Source organism: Megalobrama amblycephala, linkage group LG2, assembly GCF_018812025.1.
Source record: "Megalobrama amblycephala isolate DHTTF-2021 linkage group LG2, ASM1881202v1, whole genome shotgun sequence".
Lineage (NCBI taxonomy): Eukaryota > Metazoa > Chordata > Actinopteri > Cypriniformes > Xenocyprididae > Megalobrama > Megalobrama amblycephala.
In genome coordinates, this window is record NC_063045.1 from 19033829 (window position 1) to 19055419 (window position 21591).

General features: G+C 38.2%; 1 protein-coding gene across 4 annotated transcripts in view; it reads left to right on the plus strand.

The window, feature by feature from the left end:
- The window catches only part of frem1b (Fras1 related extracellular matrix 1b), a 61929-nt gene that overhangs the window by 26421 nt on the left and 13917 nt on the right, over positions 1–21591 (plus strand). For 3 of the 4 annotated variants that reach the window (XM_048164787.1, XM_048164795.1, XM_048164780.1), the window contains exons 4-26: positions 4194–4955; positions 6840–7148; positions 7228–7322; positions 7474–7754; positions 9414–9613; positions 9694–10017; positions 10824–10932; positions 11007–11138; positions 13003–13347; positions 13439–13581; positions 13669–13865; positions 13986–14076; positions 14199–14366; positions 14729–14937; positions 15050–15143; positions 15654–15906; positions 16327–16521; positions 17853–18038; positions 18693–18889; positions 18973–19198; positions 19703–19847; positions 20345–20486; positions 21430–21591. The exon at positions 21430–21591 is cut by the window's right edge and continues 34 nt beyond it. In XM_048164787.1, the coding sequence (XP_048020744.1) occupies positions 6915–7148; positions 7228–7322; positions 7474–7754; positions 9414–9613; positions 9694–10017; positions 10824–10932; positions 11007–11138; positions 13003–13347; positions 13439–13581; positions 13669–13865; positions 13986–14076; positions 14199–14366; positions 14729–14937; positions 15050–15143; positions 15654–15906; positions 16327–16521; positions 17853–18038; positions 18693–18889; positions 18973–19198; positions 19703–19847; positions 20345–20486; positions 21430–21591 (4128 nt within the window). In that variant the 5' untranslated portion in view covers positions 4194–4955; positions 6840–6914. The remainder of the gene's footprint in view (positions 1–4193; positions 4956–6839; positions 7149–7227; positions 7323–7473; positions 7755–9413; positions 9614–9693; positions 10018–10823; positions 10933–11006; positions 11139–13002; positions 13348–13438; positions 13582–13668; positions 13866–13985; positions 14077–14198; positions 14367–14728; positions 14938–15049; positions 15144–15653; positions 15907–16326; positions 16522–17852; positions 18039–18692; positions 18890–18972; positions 19199–19702; positions 19848–20344; positions 20487–21429) is intronic. The other variant, XM_048164784.1, reaches the window with a different exon arrangement.

The following is a 21591-nucleotide window of genomic DNA, read 5'->3' on the forward strand; positions in this document are numbered from 1 at the left end:
ATATATATATATATACACACACACACACACACACACACACACAATAGCATGTTATTATTTAATGTTTATTATTTAAATAGATATTTAATTTATTATCATAATTAGATATCTTTGCAACAAACAAACATAGAAGAAACAAGCATTATTTCTAGCATCTGTAACCCGAATGTATCGTTACTATATTAATAACGTATACAGCTAACGTTACATTTTAAAGAAGAGAGAAAACTCTTTACATGTGCTCGCGCTCATATCTGAACTTGACACAATGATCAAATACACATTGACGGATCTTCTTCGGTCTGTTCTCCAAAATGTAATAAAATGTATATTTCAGCAGGCGCGTGTAAACTGGTTAACTGTGTCAACGCAAAGCGTTCATTTTTCAAGACGAACAGGTCGCTGGAGCCGCCATTGCGCAATAGTATATGTATAACTTAATGTATAAATTAAGATATATGCCCATAAAAACGGTAAAGAAATACTACATACTTTTGTTATAGTGACGTAATAATCTGTTTGGTTATAAAATGTCGGCTATTGGGTGTATCATGAAGTAAAATCAAATGAAATCGATAGGCCTACCTGTGGAATTGTTCACAGACAGCATACGCAGCTCAACTAATAAAGGTCTTCATCGCTGGCAAACAATTGGATGCATTTGCAGATTTGCTTTTAATTGACTGTAGGTCCACTGCCACTTCATCCGCTCCGAGTGAGAAACCGCTTCAAACGATTCAGCGCGTGCAGGAACTGAACAAATCATTCAAACTGATTCGCGAATCAATTTAGACAGCTTTACCAACTTGTTTAATCAAGTCTTTGAACAGAATCGACTCAAAAGAGTGATTCATTTGTGAATAGGGCATCGTTCATAAAAAAAGAGACAGCGCGCATGGAATAAACTACGCATTTCTTAACATTTACAGTATTGAATTAAAATAAAGTAACGAGAGGAACGTTGCCCATTGTAGCGAAGTAAAAGTACAGATTTTTCATTACAAATGTACTCAAGTTAAAGTAAAAGTACCCACATTTTAATCTACTCTAAAAAGTACAAATTTTCCAAAAAACTACTCAAGTACATGTAACGAAGTAAATGTACTTAGTTACTACCCACCTCTGAGTATCAAACATACTTGAAACATGTTAAATCATGCAACAATTGGCTAAGTGCTAATGTATGCGAATAACAGGAAGTTAATAATACGAAGTTGTTGTAACTCAGACATACAATGTCCGATCTGCTCCAAACTTCACATGTTTGATAATAGTCCTGGCCTGAAGACATCTACATGACAATATTCAATTACAGTCAAAGTGCCACCTGTTGGCAGCAGGAAGTGGGGAATCTTGAAATTACTTTGCCATAATTCTCCTGTATATACTCGCTTACATGCACGTCGCCCACTATTCACTGTTTTCCTAAGGTCAGTGGGTGGCAGTGAGCCCGGGTGCGTGGGCCCTTTTATCGCTGCTTGCAGCTTTAATTTTTGTTTTGTTTTTGAGCACAAAAAGTATTCTCGACGCTTCGTAAAATTAAGATTAAACCACTGCAGTCACGTGGACTATTTTAACAATGTCTTTATTATCTTTCTTGGCCTTGAAAGTGGTAATTACACTGCGTTCCAAATTATTATGCAAGTGACATATCAGTAAGATTTCAGTAGAATAAACATTTAGATTTTAGTTTTTCTAAGAAAATGTTTGTTTGTTTATTTATCCATGTCTTTTTAGATAACTGGTATCTATCTCAGACAAAATAATTTGCCAGGTCTATGGAAACCCTACTTAGAGGTTGTTCCACATTATTAAGCAAGTCACAGTTCTTATGCAATATGGGGAGGAAGAAAGATCTTTCTGAAGATGAAAGCATGAAATGCAATGATGTGCAAAAGGCATGAAAACAACTAATATTTTGTGAAACTGAATGGAGATTATCAAATTATCATAAGATTTGTGAATGATTTAGAGCACAGCAGAACTCGGTCAGATAAAGGCTTATTAATGAAAGTTCCTGTCAAAAAAATTAATTGTATTAAAAGGGCAGTTGTGCATAAAGATGCATTTTAGACACCACTAACCAAACCTCACAAAGAGAAACATTTACAGTGGGTGTAGAAATACATGAAGACTCATTTTTTAAATAGTTTTATTAACTGACTAATGCTGTACTACAATAGATGGTCTAAACAGATGGATTTCTGGATGGTTGGTGAATGGCCACTATGTTCCAACAAGATTGCGATGTCAGCAAGGAGCTGGCGGATGATGATTTGGGCTGGAATATTGGGAAGTGAGATGGAAGGTCCCTTTAGGGTCTCTGAGGGTATTAAAATGACTTTTGCAAGATATGTGAAGTTCATAACTGGCCATTTTCAGCTATGATATAAAAAGGAGGATAGTGCCTTCTGAAATACAATGCACTATACACTATCCCATGCTGCAAAAAAACACCACAGCAATAAAACTGTTTGAAAATCTATTTCTACACCCACTGTGAGGTTTGGTTAGTGATGGCTGAAATGCATCTTTACGCACAACTGCCAGCCTGCATGGAGAGCATCTTGAGACTCCAGAGACACCAGAAGCTTCAAATACCTGTTTGCTGCTCAACACTGGCTTTTTTATAGCTGCCCTTTTAATACAATTAATTTTTTGACAGGAACTTTCATTAATAAGCCTTTATCTGACCGAGTTCTGCTGTGTTCTAAATCACTCAGAAATCTTATGATAATTTGATAATCTCCATTCAGTTTCACAGAATATTAGTTGTTTTCATGCCTTTTGCACAACATTGCACCATTTCATGCTTTTCATCTTCAGAAAGATCTTTCTTCCTCTTCATATTGCATAAGAACTGTGACTTGCTTAATAATGTGAAACAACCTCTAAGTAGGGTTTCCATAGACCTGGCAAATTGTTTTGTCTGAGATTGAAACCAGTTATCTAAAAAGACATGGATAAATAAACAAACAAACATTTTCTTAGAAAAATCTTACTGATATGTCACTTGCATAATAATTTGGAACGCTGTGTAAATTGCTGTCTATGGAAAAAATATCTTCATTTATGTTCTGAAGATGAACAAAGGTCTTACATGTTTGGAATGACATGAGGGTGAGTAATTAATGACAGAAATTTCATTTTTGGCTGAACTAACACTTTAATAATTTTAGTTTTAGTTAACAATAACAACACTACTGCAGATTCCATTAGGACCAAGTTAAACATTGCAATACAAAAGAGCAAAAATGATCACTTGAAGACTAAACATAAAAAAAGGAAACACCTTGAAAGTTGTCTTGGAGCAAAAAGACAGAGACTAATTTCAGCCAGCAGCTCAGGCTGAGCTGGAAACAAGTGACCGTGTTTTGAGTCATGGTCTTGTTAAACATGCCTCAACACATTCTTGATTGGATGCAGCACTGGATTAATTAGAACCGACGTGTCGGCGCCATCAGCTCAGTCTGCGTGCGGCCTCAGATCTGTTACTCAACCGCTCAGTCGGAGAGAGAGAGAGTTAGATATTGAAAATCAACATATTTTATGTGTAATTTTTATTTTCAAATCCTCAAAGGATATTTACTAGTTTTTTCCAGCCAAAAAACACCAAAAAAGAGCAAAAATTAGGTCTACTCAAAGGAATCCAAGCAAGTGAGGGGTGCCGTCATTAAGCAGGAAATGCAGGGCTCAAACTAGGGCAGGACAAGAAGTTGTATTTTCATTGCAGCATGTGTTATAATACTTCAACTCACTGGAGACTTTTGATATATGTATGAGAATGTAAGCTCTCCTGCAATCACTGCTGGATCTCTTGAACATCTAAAGAAAACAGGAAAAGTGGGGTAAGAACAGATGTTAGTGAAGGAGAAATCTGATAAACACAAATGTGATGTTTTTTCCTTTTTGCTTATTCCTATGGTTGATTTGGATCATTAGAGGCCAGCAGCACTGGTTAATAAAGTGAGATTAAATACATAAAGTATATTTGTGTAACTTAACATATTTAATTATTGCAGGTTTGTGTAATATTGAGTTTGCATTTCACTGTTTTTAATCATTTTGAGAAATACTGAATATTCTCCAGTTGCGTAACTGGTTTGCTAGTTTTCCTTTGGAATAACTTCTTGAAAACCCCCCAAAAAAAATGAGTGAGTGGCATGGCAACTGAGTTTCTCACCACCATGCAGAGGCAGCGGGGGGTAGACAAGAGTGACCGGCCCACATTTATCAGTCTGGCCTGAACGGAGTTGCACAGCAGGGAAGAGGCATGCCTTTGTCCTGCGGGTCAGCCTGGGACAAGAGGAAGGTGTATGCGGGTAGACTGTGTTTGTGAATCATGTAAGTGTGGACGTGCTACAGTTTGTCCAAACACCTTTGTGTTAAGGTTACTTCTGTTTCCCCAGCCAAAAAAATGCAACTTCCATTTCCTTTCACGAAGGCTGCAGGGCCGTAAAAGATCAAAGCGAACAGGGTCGCCTCTCAGACATTTGAAAAATTAAAAACTTACTAGAGGCTGTTACTAATTTCACTGTCTTTTCATCTAACCTTACTCTTTTTGAGAGCAGGAGGGTCTTTCCATCTTCAGGGAATAAGAACATCTGGGTTTGTGAGAAGTAGAAACCTTTGGAATTGGTCTGCACGTTTCCTGTGTGAGGAGACTGAACTTTTCCTCCCCTTTTTCATGTCTTTTCCTTCGCTCTGCTGAATTCTGTTGCTCTGCTTCAAGGAAGGACGTGAGAAGCAAAGGCAAACAGTCGTGATTCTTGCATCTTTTGTTCTTCTCTCCGACTCCTTATCTCTCTTTCAGGGTCTGTTTGTGTTTTGGTAACAGTTCTTTGTGGTCTTTAGGGGGGAAGTTGAGGGTAAACCTCCACTGTTTGAGGAGGGCTGAACTGTTCTGTTCTACACACACTGAAGGAACTACAGGCCAACTCTGGATTCAGCTGTCGGTATGTTAAGAATTCTTCTGTATTGTCTCTTCATCTTTGGTTTTGTGTTTTAGACGGTTAAAACAATGCAAAATAGGACTAAATTCCTGACTAAATTTTATTGGTTCTTAACATGAACAGTTGCTTTTTATTAGTTACCAACTTTCTCTAAAAGCTTTTTATTGTCTTCTCAGAAAGAGGTTGATTATTTGTCTTAACACCCACCCTAGCATCTGTGTTTTTTACGTAAAGAGTGCATGAGTCATGTTTAAACATGCAGGTTTAAAACATCTAGATCATTTACTGAAGCTTGAAGCTTCTCTCGAATGTCAAAACATTTACAAACCGTTTTTCGAGAGCATGTTTGCACCATGAGGTAAGACTGTGTTAACAACACAATAAGTGCATATTTAACTCTAACAGTCCTTTAGCACAATTACATTTTTATTGAGCAATGAAATGTTCAACTTTGAGCTTGTATCAAAACCTTTGTCTGGTAGCACCTGTGATGTTTTTCTGCATAGAAAACAACAACATTACTGCAGTTCACATGCTCCTTTGATGCTTGATACCATTTCCAGCACTGAGGCAGCATTGAGACTGATTAACCCTTTTGTTGCCACATAGTTTTAGCTTTAGACCCCATGCAATCAAAATGCTTTTAGATTTTGAGGCTTTTAGATGCGTGTTAACTTGAGAGCAAGTGTTATTTTAGCATTGTTCATATACTATAGTTTTCATTAATATTTTAAATTAGCTTTTCATTTTAACATAGTTTATTTTAACTAAGTTTTAGTATTTTTGCTATGTGCTTTTGTCATTTTTATTAGTTTTTTTAATCTTTAGTTTTTTAAGTATTTAGCTTAATTTTATAATGTTCTTTTGTTCTTTTTTTTTGTTTTTTTTGTTTTTTATTATTATTTTTATTTTTAATTTCAATGTCCATTTAGCTTTGGTAAGTTCAGTAGTTTACAACTTAAACATTTTATTTCAGGTTTTCTAATGTTATATAATATCTTATTTACGTGTTAAAATATTTTTCAACTAGTTAAAAAATAAAAATGAAAAACTCAAGCTCATTAAGAAATGATTTTTTTTTATATAGTCTAGAGCAACACATATCTGTTGCTCGTAGACTGCAAAAAATCACTTCTTAATGAGTGTCTTTCTCTTCTAGGTCTAAAAATACTGATGACTCATCATGCACTCATGGGAGTGTTCACATTTTTGTCCAATCAAATGCTTTATAGAATGAAAATGTCCCTATCGCTATGTCAGGCTTCTCTTACAATAGATCAATACGTAGTCTATCATTGATCTTAAATAAAGGGTTAGCTCACCCAAATATGAACTTTCTGTAATTAATTACTCACCCTCATGTCGTTCCACACCCGTAAGACCTTCGTGAGATCTTCGGAACACAAATTAAGATATTTTGATGAAATCCAAGAGGTTTTTTTATCCTTCATTGAAAGCAACGAAATTACCACATTCAATGTTCAGAAAAGTAGTAAAAAATGTTGTTAAAATAGTCAGCGTGACTGCAGTGGTTCAACCTTAATGTTATGAAGCGACGAGAATACTTTTTGTGCACAAAAACAAAACAAAAATAATGACTTTTGTAACGATGTCTTTAGTACCTTTCTGGACATTGAATGTACTAATTTCATTGCTTTCAATGGAGGATAAAAAAAAAAAAACTCTCAGATTTCATCAAAATATCTTAATTTGTGTTCCGAAGATGAAGGAAGGTCTTACGGGTAAGGAATGACTTGAGGGTGAGTAGTTAATGACAGGAATTTCATTTTTGGGTGAACTAACCCTTTAAATATTAATGAATATAAGAATTGTACTATTTAATACTTATTTGTTGGTTTATTTTCCTCATTCTTTATTTTCATGCAGCATTCTGTTGGAAATGAGAGCAAGACGGCTCATCTGAAGAAGATAATCTTAGATATCAAGCAACTGACCAGAAAGATGGGGGTGTTCATTCTCGCTTTGACATTGTTCACCTTGAGTCATCTGTGGTCACATGTCCAAGCTTCGAGTCTGGTTCGGTTAAATGCAGGTCTTCGGGTAGCCAGAGGCCAGTCTGTGTTTGTCACGGCTGGTGAACTTCAGTTTCACACGGATGGGATATCTGAGGCCTGTAAGGTAGAAGTGGTGCTTACTGAGCCTGTCACACAAAGAGTGGGGAAGCTGACTCCTCAGGTAGTATCAAAACAAATCCAGATTCAGCACATTGTGCCTTTATATATAAAACAGGAAAATTAATTGTATTGTTTTCCAGGTTTTTGACTGCCAGTTCTTATCTGACGAGGTGAAATATGTACACAATGGCAGTCCTCTTCTTGAGGAGGACACGGTCATGCTGAGGGTCTACAGGTAAAACATTGTGTGGTCATTATACTTGTCCAACATCAACATTTTACGGCTGTTACTTCAATTAGGGCTTTTGAGAGCTGCAAAAAAAAACAGTTTCCAAGGCCTAATGTAATTTCCATACTAAAATGCTTTTTTCTGTTCCTGTGTTCAGGTTTACAGAAACCCAGACTTTTGTTGAGACTGTGCTACTAAAGGTACATGTGGTGGAACCTCAGAGGAGCCTCACAGAGCTTGGAAGTGTTCCTCTGGTGGTTCCTGAGTTTTACAGCCTTTCCAATGCCATCAACAGTAGTGTCCTTACCTTTAAAACCCAGCCTGATGTAATCTGCACGGTACGTCTTCTCAGCCCTGAGATCAACGTCCCAATGCTTGGTCAACTGGTTGTTGAGGATCCTGAAACAATGTTAGCCACTGAGGCTGGACCAAGAAAAGGTATTACAAAATTAATAATGAAACTTTTTAAAAGATTTTGTCTGCCAAATCAAACTCAGTGTAACCGACAAAATTATGGGTAGCACTTTATTTTACAGTCCTGTTCCCCATGTACATATGATGTACCTATTACAGTGATTACAATAATTGGGTAATAATGACTAGGTACTAATCCTGAACCTACCCCTACACCTTACCCCCTATAGTTACCTAATATAACCCAGTATTTCTCTTAGGTAAGTACATGTACTTTAAAATGAAGTGCAACAAAATCATGTGGTGCAAACAATGTGAGGTAAAGAAACATTGAACAGCATCCTCATGACTGTGTGTCATTTATCAAAGTCTATTAACAAAAAATTATTTGACCCTTTTATGACAAGAAAAAGTAAAAAAAAAAAAAAAAAATCATGGTGTTTGGGAAAAAAAAAAACTTTTATCATGAAAAAAAAGTATATAATATATATATATATATATATATATATATATATATATATATATATATTTTTTTTTTTTTTTTTTTTAAATATTGCCTAAAATATATACAAAAATGGCATGTGGTGCATCACCCTAAAACATAATTTTTATGAATTAATAATTCATTATATTTGTAAAAAATAAATAAATAAATAAATAAATAAATCATCTTGATAATTTTTATTTAAAAACTTTTGATTAAAATATGTTAACATGAAAATATAGAGAGAACTTAAAGGATTAGTCCACTTTAATAAACTAATAAAAGTTTAATAAACTTTTCCTGCTAATTTACTCACCCCCATGTCATCCAAGATGTTCATGTCTTTCTTTCTTCAGTCGAAAAGAAATTAAGGTTTTTGATGAAAACATTCCAGGATTATTCTCCTAATAGTGGACTTCACTGGCCTCCAAACAGTTGAAGGTCAAAATTACAGTTTCAGTGCAGCTTCAAAGGGCTTTACACAATACCAGAGGAGGAATAAGGGTCTTATCTAGCGAAACGATCAGTCATTTTCGAAAAAAATTTAAATATATATGCTTTATATAAACAAATGTTTGCCTTCTAAGTGCTTCCGCCAAAACCGCATTTCCGTATTCTCAAAAAAGTTTACGCTGTATGTCCTACACCTTCCCTATTCTACTTACGGAAAAAATGGAACTGGCGCTGCGTTCGTTCCGTAAGTAGAATAGGGAAGGCGTAGGACATACAGCGCAAGCTTTTTGGAGAATACGAAGGAGAATGCGGTTTTGGCAGAAGCACTTAGAAGGTGAACATTTGTTTATATAGAGCATATACAGTTGTATTTTTTTAGAAAATGACCGATCGTTTCTCTGGATAAGACCCTCCTCGTCTGGTATCGCTTAAAGCCCTTTGAAGCTGCACTGAAACTGTAATTTTGACCTTCAACTGTTTGGAGGCCATTGAAGTCCACTATAAGGGGAATAATCTGGGAATGTTTTCATCAAATTTCTTTTTGACTGAAGAAAGAAAGACATTAACATCTTGGATGACATGGGGGTGAGTAAATTATCAGGAAAAGTTAATTTGAAAGTGGACTGATCCTTTAATAGTTAAACCACATGACACTTTTTGAAAAAAAAAAAAAAAAAAAAAATTCTTAAAAGTGGAGTAAAACTTTTTTTTCCAAAACCAATACATCTGTATTCAAACTTTTCAAGGACGTCACACTGGAATCACCTGCCCTGGAAATAAAGCCTGTGACCACAACACAAGGGAAATAGAGTTCTTGAAGACCGACTGCGCCGAGTTCCTCACTTCAGGTCTGAAGTACCAGCATCTCAGTCCTCCATCACCTGAGATTGATTACATCCCAATCAGGGTGGAGTTTAGGGACCAGAACTCCCGAGCATTGCTGGAGGTAAAACGGCATCAGAATCAGGCTTGTCTGAAAACATAACACAGGCCACTGAATGTTCTCCTTCCCTTTTTCTCTGTTAGACTGAGAGTATCTGGATACCTGTACTGATCCAGGGGGCCATGCAGAACCAACCCCCCCACGCTGCCTTCATGTCTACATTCATCCTGGAGGTGGATCAGTTCATCCTCACCCCCATGACCACTGCTGCCCTGGATGCCAAAGATGATGAGACCTCTCAGGCCCAACTCATCTTTAATGTGACCAAACCACCAGCAGAGGGATATATAACTCATTTGGACGATCACACTAAAACTGCATCATCCTTCTCATGGCAAGACCTGAATGAGATGAAAATCGCTTATCAGCCCCCAAACAGCAGTCACACAGCCAGGAGGAACTATGAGGTCAGTAAGAGCTGATAAACTGTTGTTCAGGAAAGTTTAAAAGGCAAATTTAGTTTTTTTCCCTGTCAAAACATGAGATCAAAAAACATGACTAATACTCTATTTTTTTATATATTATTACAAATATATTATTTCTATAAAGACCCCTTTATACCAGTGTTGTTATTATTAACTAAAACTATTAAAAATTGTTTTTTGTTAATTGAAAATAAAATAAAACATAAATATTAGATGAAAAACTTAAACTTGAAACACATGAATGAAAATTAGAAATGTTGCCATGGCAACTAACTAAAATAAAGCTGAAGTACTAAAATTACTAAAAATAAAACTGAAATAAATTAAAGCTAAATAGGAATATAAAAAAATAACAAAAGAACATAACAAAATTACTAAAACTTACACTAAACTTAAAGCTAATTCAAAATATGAATGAATACTAATAGTAAATAAATAATACTAAAATACTTCTTTATACTGTGGAAAAAGTATCATAAACATTACTATAAACCTTTAGAGTTTTAAATTTTAAATTCGTAATATATAAATGTGTAGAAGTATTATAAAATGTTTAGATTTTCTGGAAAATATGTACTTTTCAGTGACTACTTGTTGACACTGTATATTTTGTTGTTGTGTTTGTTTGCATCTTATCTATCAAAATAATTAATTTATATTTAATATGACTTCAAACCAGTGTTTCAGAAAGAAAAATGAAATGTCAAATTCCATTAAAATAACATAAAATTCAGCAAAATTGTATTATATTTATTTATTATTTGCTTTTTACTTCATTTCTTGTCTAGGTTGAGTTTCAGGCCATCGATGGCTCGTTTGTGCCGAGTCTTCCTATCTTGATGCACATCTCTATCCGCACTGCAGAGACCAACGCCCCTCGAGTCTCGTGGAATATGGGTACGTTAGCACATTTGCTGAAATAAATCATCTTCTAAATGAGAGAGTAAGGCTGAACATGTTTATCCTTACAGGCTTGGATTTGTTGGAAGGTCAATCAAGACCAATCACATGGGAGCACCTACAGGTTGTTGATAACGACAACATAGATGCCGTCACCCTGATAGCTATGGATGGCCCTCTTAATGGACACTTAAGTGTTAGAGGTAAAGGAATCTAATCTGTCACCTCTCTGAAAGTATAAGCCAATCCAAATGCAATTCCCAAGACCTTTGTCTCACTGATTTGTCATAGTAAGTGTAAACCCACTCTTTTATTCCTTCTCTATCCATGTGGTAACCATTCATCATGTGGGCATCATTCAAGAAACATATGTCCGGGTGGCCTGCATGGGTTTGCTAATCAGGTGTAAAATGCTTCGGCGACACTTTGCCAGGGGCCGTCCACCAAAGATGTCTTTAGAGCCATAGCGGCTGTCCTTCCACTCCAGCAGACTTTTGTTTGCACAGACCCTGAACGAAGCAGATTGTAAAGACTTATGGCATTTCATGCCAGATGTCCAACACAAGGACATTCCTCTTCCTTCAGACCATTATCTTAACAAGCTTTGAGAACTGTGTCTATCTGAAAAGTTTTATTCATGGGAATGTTCCAGAGTTTCAGAAGCACTGTATGAGGGGATAGTTCACCCAAAGAGGTATTCTGAACCCCCCCCCCTTTTTTTTTTCATAAAATGAAAGTCAATGAAGTCTAAAACAAAATTATTTAGTTACATAAACATCTTTTGTGTTCCACAGCAGCATGATGTGAGTAACAGTTTTTTGGGTGAACTATTCCTCTAAATCTTTGGTTTGTTGGAAGGAACAGGCCAAATAGCGATTTCAGGGATTGAATGGGATGTTTTGCTGTGGTAGGTTGTTTTTGTATTTCCTGGTTTGGAGGATTTCCAGGCCCATGGCCCTGTTCCTTGTGTCATTCCCTGAAAGAAGACCACCTGATCAGCAGAAGCCTCCGGCCTACTCAAACAGCAGTTCCGCTTTAAGCCAAACCCTTCATTTAATTGGTGTTTACGTTTTTAGGGTTGATGTGTTGCTTTGTGATCCCTCTGGCTGAGAATAGAATCGTTCCATAACTTTGGCTCCAAATCCACTCCAAAAGCACCTCATTTTACTACACAAAGGCTGAGCTGAACAGCAAGTTCTGGTCCAGAATGGACTGGTCTCTCTTGAGAACCTAGATGTGGATTGGGAATTGCTCACGTAGACCTCGAACTCAGGGACTCCGACCCTTGGGAAAGTCCTCAGTCAGCCTTCGGCCAAATGGAAAGCTGCCGCCCAATGTCCTCTTGCGTCAGGTATCTATATGGAGACTGTTTTTTTGGGCCTGATGCCCACAGCCACCTTTGGGCCCAATTACTTACTTGTTTCTCCATTGGACTTGTGGCCGTTTCCCCCTGATAAAGTTGCTAATTAGGTTTGCTGTGCAACCAGTCATCATTCAATCTGTCTGGTGACCTTGCCCTTCTGTCTCCCTGGCAAGCAAGAGAAACTCAGCTTCACTGTGGGCAGCAGCCATTGCCTGGGAAGGACGCCATCTTTCTTTTTATTTTTTCGCAACAGGGAGAAGCCAGAGCCAACGTTTGTGCCTTCAGGCGAAAAACAAAACTTACTTTTCACAATTGCATCGAGCTAAATGAATGAAATTGCAAATGATACAGTAGTAAAGATGGGTTTGAAAATAATTTCAGATTATATTGACTACTTGTCAACATTATTGTCAACACAAACAACTGTTTATATCCATAAAATGAAAGCAACAACAACATTCAACCCCATTTACTTTCATTCTATGGACAAAAAACACAGAATGAAAAAACACTTTTTTTCAAAAACACATTTTTCGAAACATCTTTTGTGTTTTACAGAAGAAAGTTAAGTCATACAGGTTTGGAACCAGAGTTTTCATTTTTGGGTAAACTATCCCTTTAACTTGACCTGGAATTTAATTTATCAAACATTGAAACAGGCCCAAACAATATTTTGTAACCAATCCTTTCTTATTCATCCAAAGGTGGAAAAGGCTTCATGTTTAAGGTCAAGGATCTCAGAGAGGGCGTTGTGGTCTATCATCATTCGGACAGCGACACCACCAGGGATTACATCATCTTCCGAATCACAGATGGCCGCCACAGCATCAGACACAAATTCCCCATCTATGTTCTTCCGAAAGATGACACCCCTCCTTTTTTAATCAATAACGTGGCCTTTGAGGTCCAAGAAGGTGGCATGGTTAGGGTGGAGGAGTACATGCTGATGGCCTCAGACTTGGACTCCAGCGATGACTACATTCAGTATCAGCTGATTACATTTCCCAAAGCAGGACAGCTGGTTAAAAAGTCTTCTCCACATGAACCAGGTCAGTTGGATTTAATGCCAACATGGGTTATATTTCAGTAAGTTTCAACTTATCTGAGGTGACTTACATTAGATGATGTCATGTCAACCAGGTGTCCCAGTGAAGAGCTTCCTGCAGAGGGACCTTTTTCAAGGTCTAATCTACTACAAGCACTCAGGGGAGGAAGTGTTTGAGGACTCATTTGATTTCATCCTGTCAGATGTCCATCAGCCTCCAAATCTATCGGACAGACATGTAACTTCGTATCTGTTTTCTTATTAAATTCCATTTCAGTGTGAATATTTATAACAGGAATGTTTGCTTTGTACCTCTTCAAAATAGACTGTGGTGATCCACGTGTTTCCAGTGAAGGACCAGTTGCCTGAGGAAGTTTCCGGAACGGTTCGCTCCATCACAGTGAAGGAAACCGAAGTTGTTTACATCACTCAGAACCATCTGCACTTCAGAGATACAGAGCAGTCGGATAATGACCTTATGTATGTTGTCACTCATCCTTGCTTTAGTCCAGGAAACACCAGGTATGCTTATGCATTTCCTCCCTATGACAGTAATAACGATGTGTGTATATATTGTACAGTATATTATTAAGAATATGGGTCTTTTCATTTTCATTTTAATTCTGTTGTAAATTCTTGCAGGTTATCCGATGCAGGCAGGCTGTTTTATACTGACAGCACAAACTCCATGAAAAAAGATGCAATGGTTCCAGTACTTAAGTCCTTTACCCAGGTCTGAAACATGCACACAAATCACTTCCCTAAAGGCTGCATGCTATTGTAATACTCATGTTATTGTATGCTATTGTAATACATGTCTGTTTAGTAAGATGTTATCATTGTTGTCTTCTGTAGCATGCAGTGAACCACCACAAAGTGGCTTACATGCCTCCAATAGAGGATATTGGCCCTGAGCCTCTTTTTGTGCAGTTTGTGTTTTCTGTGAGTGACCAGCAGGGCGGCGCTCTTACAGGACTCACCTTCAATATCACAGTCACACCTGTTGACAACCAGGCCCCAGAAGTGAGTTGCTTACTCTTCATTTTATTAGGGTTTTTCATTTTCTTTGTTACTATGGTCCAGCATTCTCAAGAACCACCTTGTTGCTAATTAGAAATGGATAGAAAAGGTAAAGTCACAGTTATTAGAGCAGTTGAAGATTGATGAAGTTTTTACATTGGACATCATCAGGTTTTTGATGATGAAATGTCATCTGCTCTCTTTATGATGGCATTTACCTCATTCAGCTAGTTTTTACTAGCTGATAATATTTCACACTTCATTGAAGGGTATATCTACAATCCAATGTGGAAAGTCTAGCTTAAACAAGCTTTAAAATCAGTTTTTCAAACATAAATCTAAAATTCCCAAACCTTCATTCATAGATGTTCACTAACTTGCTGAGGGTCGAGGAAGGTGGCGGTAGTTTCTTGATGGAGGAGCACCTGTTGGTGCAGGATGTGGACAGTTCAGAAGATCAGCTCAGGGTACATGTGAAGACTCGACCCCAGCATGGAAGACTGGAGCTGCTGGGCACGGCACTGCTAGAGGGAGACAGCTTCAGTCTGCAGGATCTTAAAGCATTGAGGGTCAGGTATGAATTGAAAAAAAAATTAACTAGAAATTAATTTTATAAAATTTAAAATCTGAAAAGATTTTATGATCTGTTGAAATTATATATAACAATACCCTCTCTTTGGCGATAGATACATTCATGATGACTCTGAGACCCTGAAGGATAGCGTTGGTCTTACTATCACAGATGGAATCAACTCTGCACATGGAATGCTTTTTGTTCAGGTAATTTTCTTCTGTTTCAAAAAAATTAAAAAAAATGTACTGATAATTGTATTTCCATATAAAGTCAAACCAAAATTTATTCCGACACCTTGAACTTTTCATTCATTAATACAGTTTACTCACTATAGTTAAAAAAAATGTAATAAAATATGACAAGATCTCAGAGTTAAACTGTGTCAGAAAATGTCAGATAACACTGACCACGCAAAACATGGTCATGTCAAAGTGTCTGAAGAATTTTTGGTCCCATATTTTTATCAGTTTTTCTGGTAGTCAACTGTATGAAGAATTTTTGGGAATAATATGTCACAGTTTACTTTATTTTTCTATCCTCACATACATAAATTAACTACTGCACCCACTAGTAAAAAAAAAAATATATATATATATATATATATATATATATATATATATATATATATATCTAGTGTCTGAATGATTTTTGGTTTGACTGTAGCATTCTCTTATTAAAATGCATCCTTAGTGCTTCTTATTTGCATGTTTTATTAGATCCTGCCCGTGAACGACGAGCCCCCACAGTTAGGCTCCAACTTGAGGGCTGAACTGTCTTGCAAAGAGGGGGGTCAGGTCCAAATTACGGTTGAGTACCTCTCTGCTACAGATGTTGACAGCGAGGACACTCGGCTAACATACATGCTTGCCAGAACACCTGCACGTGGGGTGCTACAGCGAAATGGGGTCACCGTGGACAAGTTCTCCCAGCTGGATGTGCTCAATGGGCTCATCTTCTACCTGCACACAGGTCATACCCAAGACAGGAGGCTAGTTAGTGATACTTGATACATGAAAATTAGGTGTCACTTACCGTAGGCCTGTTTCAAACTTCATGTGGGTGTGCTGCACATAGTTTTAGGAAAATATAATGAAAATGCGCAATAAGTTAGTTTATGAGTGGTCTTTTGTAATGCTTTTATGTCATAATATTAGCAAAATATTCACCTATTGTTTGAAAAAAAAAAAGTGTGATAGCTTATCAGAATCAGCCTGATAATAATATAAATAATAAATAATATTTTTGTAATATTTTTAATTATTTAATATCGTCAGATATTGATGCCAGATATTTGAAACGAGCTTTAAAGAGAATATCTAATGATTGATAGTAAATTAAATGTCAATTTTATTAATTCAATGAACATACATACACTTCCTCATTCACTAGGTGGTGAGATTGGACCAGATCCTGTCTTGGACACTGTCACTCTTATTGTGTCAGATGGAGAGGCTGGAACAATGGATGGCTGCTGCCAGGAGGATGCTGTCCCCCCACCTGTCCCCCTGCATGGCACGCTTCCGGTCTATGACCTCAACATCACTGTGATGCCTGTCAACAACCAGGTCCCAACAATAACGCTGGGTAAACATCTACCACAGGGCCTGCAGTAAATCTCTTAGTGGACAAAAGACATTTCATATACTGGCACTGCTTTGTGTTGAGGGACCGAATGGATTAAAACAAGATGCTCTCTAATCTAGATTTAATCGGCAGAGCATTTGGCTAAGGTGCAATTAATTCATCGTAATGACAATCCGCTTAAATCAAGCAACCAGGAATTTTTCGGGGCAGGTGATGGACCGCAGACTGGTGAATGAATCACTTAATCACGGTCTTACACACCCAGCTCAGGGAGTGTCACTAATGCGAGCGTTTCATTCCCCTGTACATACGTTTCGAGGCAGGGTGCTGGAGACTTCTCGCCAAGATGGGGATTTCACTCTTAATGCCAGAAACTTTGCAGTTATCAATGGAGAACAGTGACCAGAGTAAGACAATGAGCAGAAGACGGCAGCTAACTGCCGGTGGGACATTCGCAGGAAATCCTAGCATGCTTGTCTTTAGTGCATGTGGGGCGGCAGACGTACACACAGCTGTTTGGGATTATAGGGAGAGAGCAGAGCATGTGTGGTGAAAAACCACAGTAGAAAGAGATACATGTTCCCGTGAGAACAACTGGACAATAGGGACACCGAGGAAAAGACAATAGACAGTCCCACATTTGGAAAAGACGACATGTTCATTGTGTCTTCTATCCCTTTTCTCATTCAATCACAATTATAATCTCCTAATTCGGTTAATCCCCATCAGAAAAAGGAGGATTTTCCTATGTTGCCACCGTGTAGGAGATCTAGACTGGTTTGTGAGGAAAAAGTAGTCATTTAATTAATTTGCATTGAATAAAGACTGGGTTGGCATAAGAGCTTTAAGCAAAGGAACACAAGGAAAATCCAGCTCTTGCCTTGCTAAGGGACGAGTTTTATCACTTTTACTCCAGACTGGCGGTCATTAATTCCTCCCCTTGTTTCCGAGCTCTATCCAAGCACAACCTCATCAGTGCCCATTCTCCATTCATTATTTATCAGTGCAGTAAATGGAAGCAGATGCCAGTAAGCATTGGCATGATGGCTTTATCAACACCCAGGTGGCAGCGGGCTGGCCAAGAGCCGAGCGAGAGTGCAGGGGAAGAGAGGGAGTGTTAGTGAGGTGGCATAGCAGGCGTGAGGAAAAAAGGGAGCAAGGGGAGCTGCCTGTAAATTAGAGGAAGAAGAAAAATATTGGGACATGCTCTTGAGGAAAAAAAAAATAAGCATGCTTCTGTGAAGGCACTTTCAGCTCACTAAAATGAGATCTCTGTAATTACTGCCAATATTACTACTTACTGTACGTTGTGCTGTATATTGTTCCGTCAGGTAACTTGTTTGTGGTAGATGAGGGTGCCAGTGCATGTCTGTGTGGGGGTGTGTTGATGGCCACTGATCCTGACAGTCATCCAGACCAGCTCATGTTTCACTTGGTGACCCCACCACAATATGGATTCCTGGAAAACACCCTTCCATCCCCTGGCTTTGAGAAAAGCAATGCAGGCCTCCAAGTGGGTCAGTGGTATTCCTGAGGCTCTGTAAACATACCCAATGACTGTGAATTATGCCAAGCAGGATATGTTCGTGTATTAACATTTTTTGTTGGCCATGGAACAACATTCCTGTCAAACAAACATTGTCCTCTTCCTCTATCCCTAACTTCTAACTTAACATTAATCAGCGACCTTGTTTACATGTACTTAAAGGGATATTTCGCCCGAAAATGTAAATCCTGTCATCATTTACTCACCCTCATTTGTTCCAAACCATTTGACTTTCTTTTTTTCTGTAAAAACACACAAAAAAGATATTTGGAGGGAAAAAAAGTCATTTTTTTCCTTTTTTGTCATATATATATATATATATATATATATATATATATATATATATATATATATATATATATATATATATATATACAATGAAAGTCAATATTGTTTTGGACTGTAAAAAACTGTTCAAATCTGTTGAAATGGCATTTAAGAGATTGAGACACAGAATTTTAAGTCCCAACACCAACCCTGAGCCACTATCCTTAACTCTATTCCTAAAATCCAGGAAGATGACCTACTTGGCAAAATCACAATTTATATTTTGTTGTGCCATTTTTGAATGTCCTAGTATAAGTCCTTATCTTTCAGACCACTAAGTCATATTGTATAAATAAAGTTTCTTTCAGCCAGCTCCATCTCAGTTTGGGTTTCATCAACTATGTCCAGTCGGTGCACCAAGGTGTGGAGCCTACAGCAGACTTTTTTACCATCAGTGTCAGTGATGGGATTCAGAGATCAGCACCATTGCCCTTCTATGTCATCATCAACCCTACTAATGATGAGACCCCATCACTGCTACTTAGCAACTTCACGGTAAGATATTTTTTTTTGGAGACAAAATGATCTGATAAGCAAACTGTCTGCTAACTATTGTCTTGCCCCACACCTCTCGATAGGTCATGGAGGGAGGGATGAAAGACCTCAGTCCTGATATTCTAAATGCAGTGGACATTGATATTCCAGCAGATACTCTTACCATGACCATCCTGATACCCCCAACCCATGGCACACTGCTCAATGGCATATATGGTCTTGAGATGAATCGTTACAAAAACTTGAACCCAGAGGTCCTCCAACGAACCTTAGCAATCCAGTCTTTCACCTTGCAGGAGCTACAACAAGGTCAGTTCTGGAATCCACATGATCTGTTGTTCCACAAAACTTTTCCCCCTAACTTCCGGGGTACCACTATCTGCTTCTTGAGGAAGGTTGTGAGGACAGTGTCACTTCCCTGGTCCAGCCACCCCTCTGTGACTTCACTGTGGGTATCCAGGCTTGCAGAACAGATGTTGCAGTAGACAAAGGTCACAGTGTGCCTGTGGTGCTTCTGCTTCATCTGGAAAGTCTTTCCAACTGCTCTCTGCGCAATTATGTCACCGTGCATGAGGTACTTGGTGACTGCACAGCTTTGCTTGTTAGCGAGTGATAAAGAGGCATAGAAACAAAGGTGAGCAGGTCGTTGACAAAATGGAATGTGTACACTGGTATCCTCCATGGTAGTAGTGCTAGAACTAGCTGTTTCAGTCAAAGGCCACCAGGAAGCAAGTGCCTAGTGACAGTTACAAATGTCACAAAACTCTTAATCCACTAAAACATTGAATTTTTCTCTCTTGTGTCAATCTATAGGAATGAAGATCATGTATATGCATGACGACACAGAAACCCTCAAGGACGCTTTCACCATACAGTTGACAGATGGTGGGCACACAGTCCAGGGGACTGCGTGTGTCCGCATCATACCAGTCAATGATGAAAAGCCATGGCTACTAAAGTAAGGACGCCCTGGGACAAATTCAGAGCCAAAAAGGCGGATGAAAGCGGGAACGGGGGAGGGTTTTTAGTGGTGGAGACTGGACAGGAACAGAAGGGGGAGGCCAATCCTGGATGGGGTTTATGGAAGGGGGGCTCAACACAACCTGTATTGCACATGTGGCTGGGGAATCTGTCTCCCTGACTGAGTAACTGGGAATTAACTTACATCCTTGAGTAAATTGCTCATTTTTATTCCATCTTCTTCCTCCAAGATCAGCAAGATCTGAGGGTGTGCATGTAAACTCCACAACAGCAGAAGTAATGTGTCTTTTTGGCAGATGCCTGCTTCCTTGTTTCAAACTCCTCATGGATTAGGATAACAGGCCCGTCCTGCTTGCGTCCCTTCCTTCTAGAAGCAGCTGTTTGTGTATTTATTTATTTAGGATTCCGGATTTTAGCATGCAGACTTGGCACCAGTACCTTTAGTGTCCAAAGCGTCTCGATCTTTGTTCTTAGAAATGCAGGTGTGGAGGTCGAGGCCCTGGAGAAGAGAGTCATCTCTAGTGTAGTGCTGGAGGCAGGAGATAATGACACTCCCAACAACCATATTCTCTACATCCTCAATGCAGGTCCCAGATTTGGCATCCTTCAACTCAGGGTTAGCATGGACAAATAGTCCTTTGTTATTCCTTAAAGGGTTAATTCTGTCATTAATTACTCATCCCCATGTCGTCCCAAACCTGTAAGACTTTTGTTTCACGCAAATTAATTTTTTTTTAATGAAATCTGAGAGCTTTCTGTCCCTCCATAGACTGCCTACGCAATTGCAACTTTGATGCTTCAAAAAGTTCATAAGGATATCGTAAAACTAATCCATGTGAATTGAGCGATTTAGTCCAAATTTTCTGAAGAGACTCCATCATTTTTTATGACGAATAGATTGAATTTAGGCTTTTACTCGCATATAAACATTGATCAGTAACTATAAACAGAATCTCAACTGAATCTGAATGATGCGCGAGAACAAATCTCTTCGGGAATCTCAAATATTCTGCGTAACACAAGAATGAACGCCATTGGTTATGCAGCATGGTTGAGCTTCCAGAAGAGGTTTGTTCTTGTGCATCATTCATGTGTTCCAAAGATGAACGAAAGTCTTACGGGTGTGGAACGACATGAGGGTGAGTAATTAATAACAGAATTTTCATTCGTGAACTAACCCTTTAAGACTGGAATACACTACATGACTTCTGAATCTGAATTAAAACACAAATTAAAACACTAGTCATATATGTGCTGACTTTCTAAATGTTTACAGAGGAAAAAGTGGGCATTATACACTCCATAACACACTGAGGATCACACACTACCAGAATTTCAAGTCACTCCAAACACAACAAAATCACAAAGAAACATGCTCCTCATTCAGCTCAAATATCTGGCAAATGATTGGCTTTGACATTTTGCAACTAGCGCAAACTCCTCCAGAATTCAAATCAGTTAAAAAACCTGGGCAGAAGTCATGTAGTGTATTCCATTTCCAGCCTTTAGTGTGACACTCTATACTTCAAGAGTGTATGTAATAATGTGATTTTCTGCAGACAGAAGCTGGATGGATTGATCTGAGTCCAGGTCAGAATTTCACCCAGGAAGATGTGGAGATGAATCGCCTGTGGTACACTCACACTACAGTTAACGGTTTCAAAGGCCATGACAGGTTTCACTTTGTTCTCAGTGATGGGGAAAACAGAACACCTCCACAG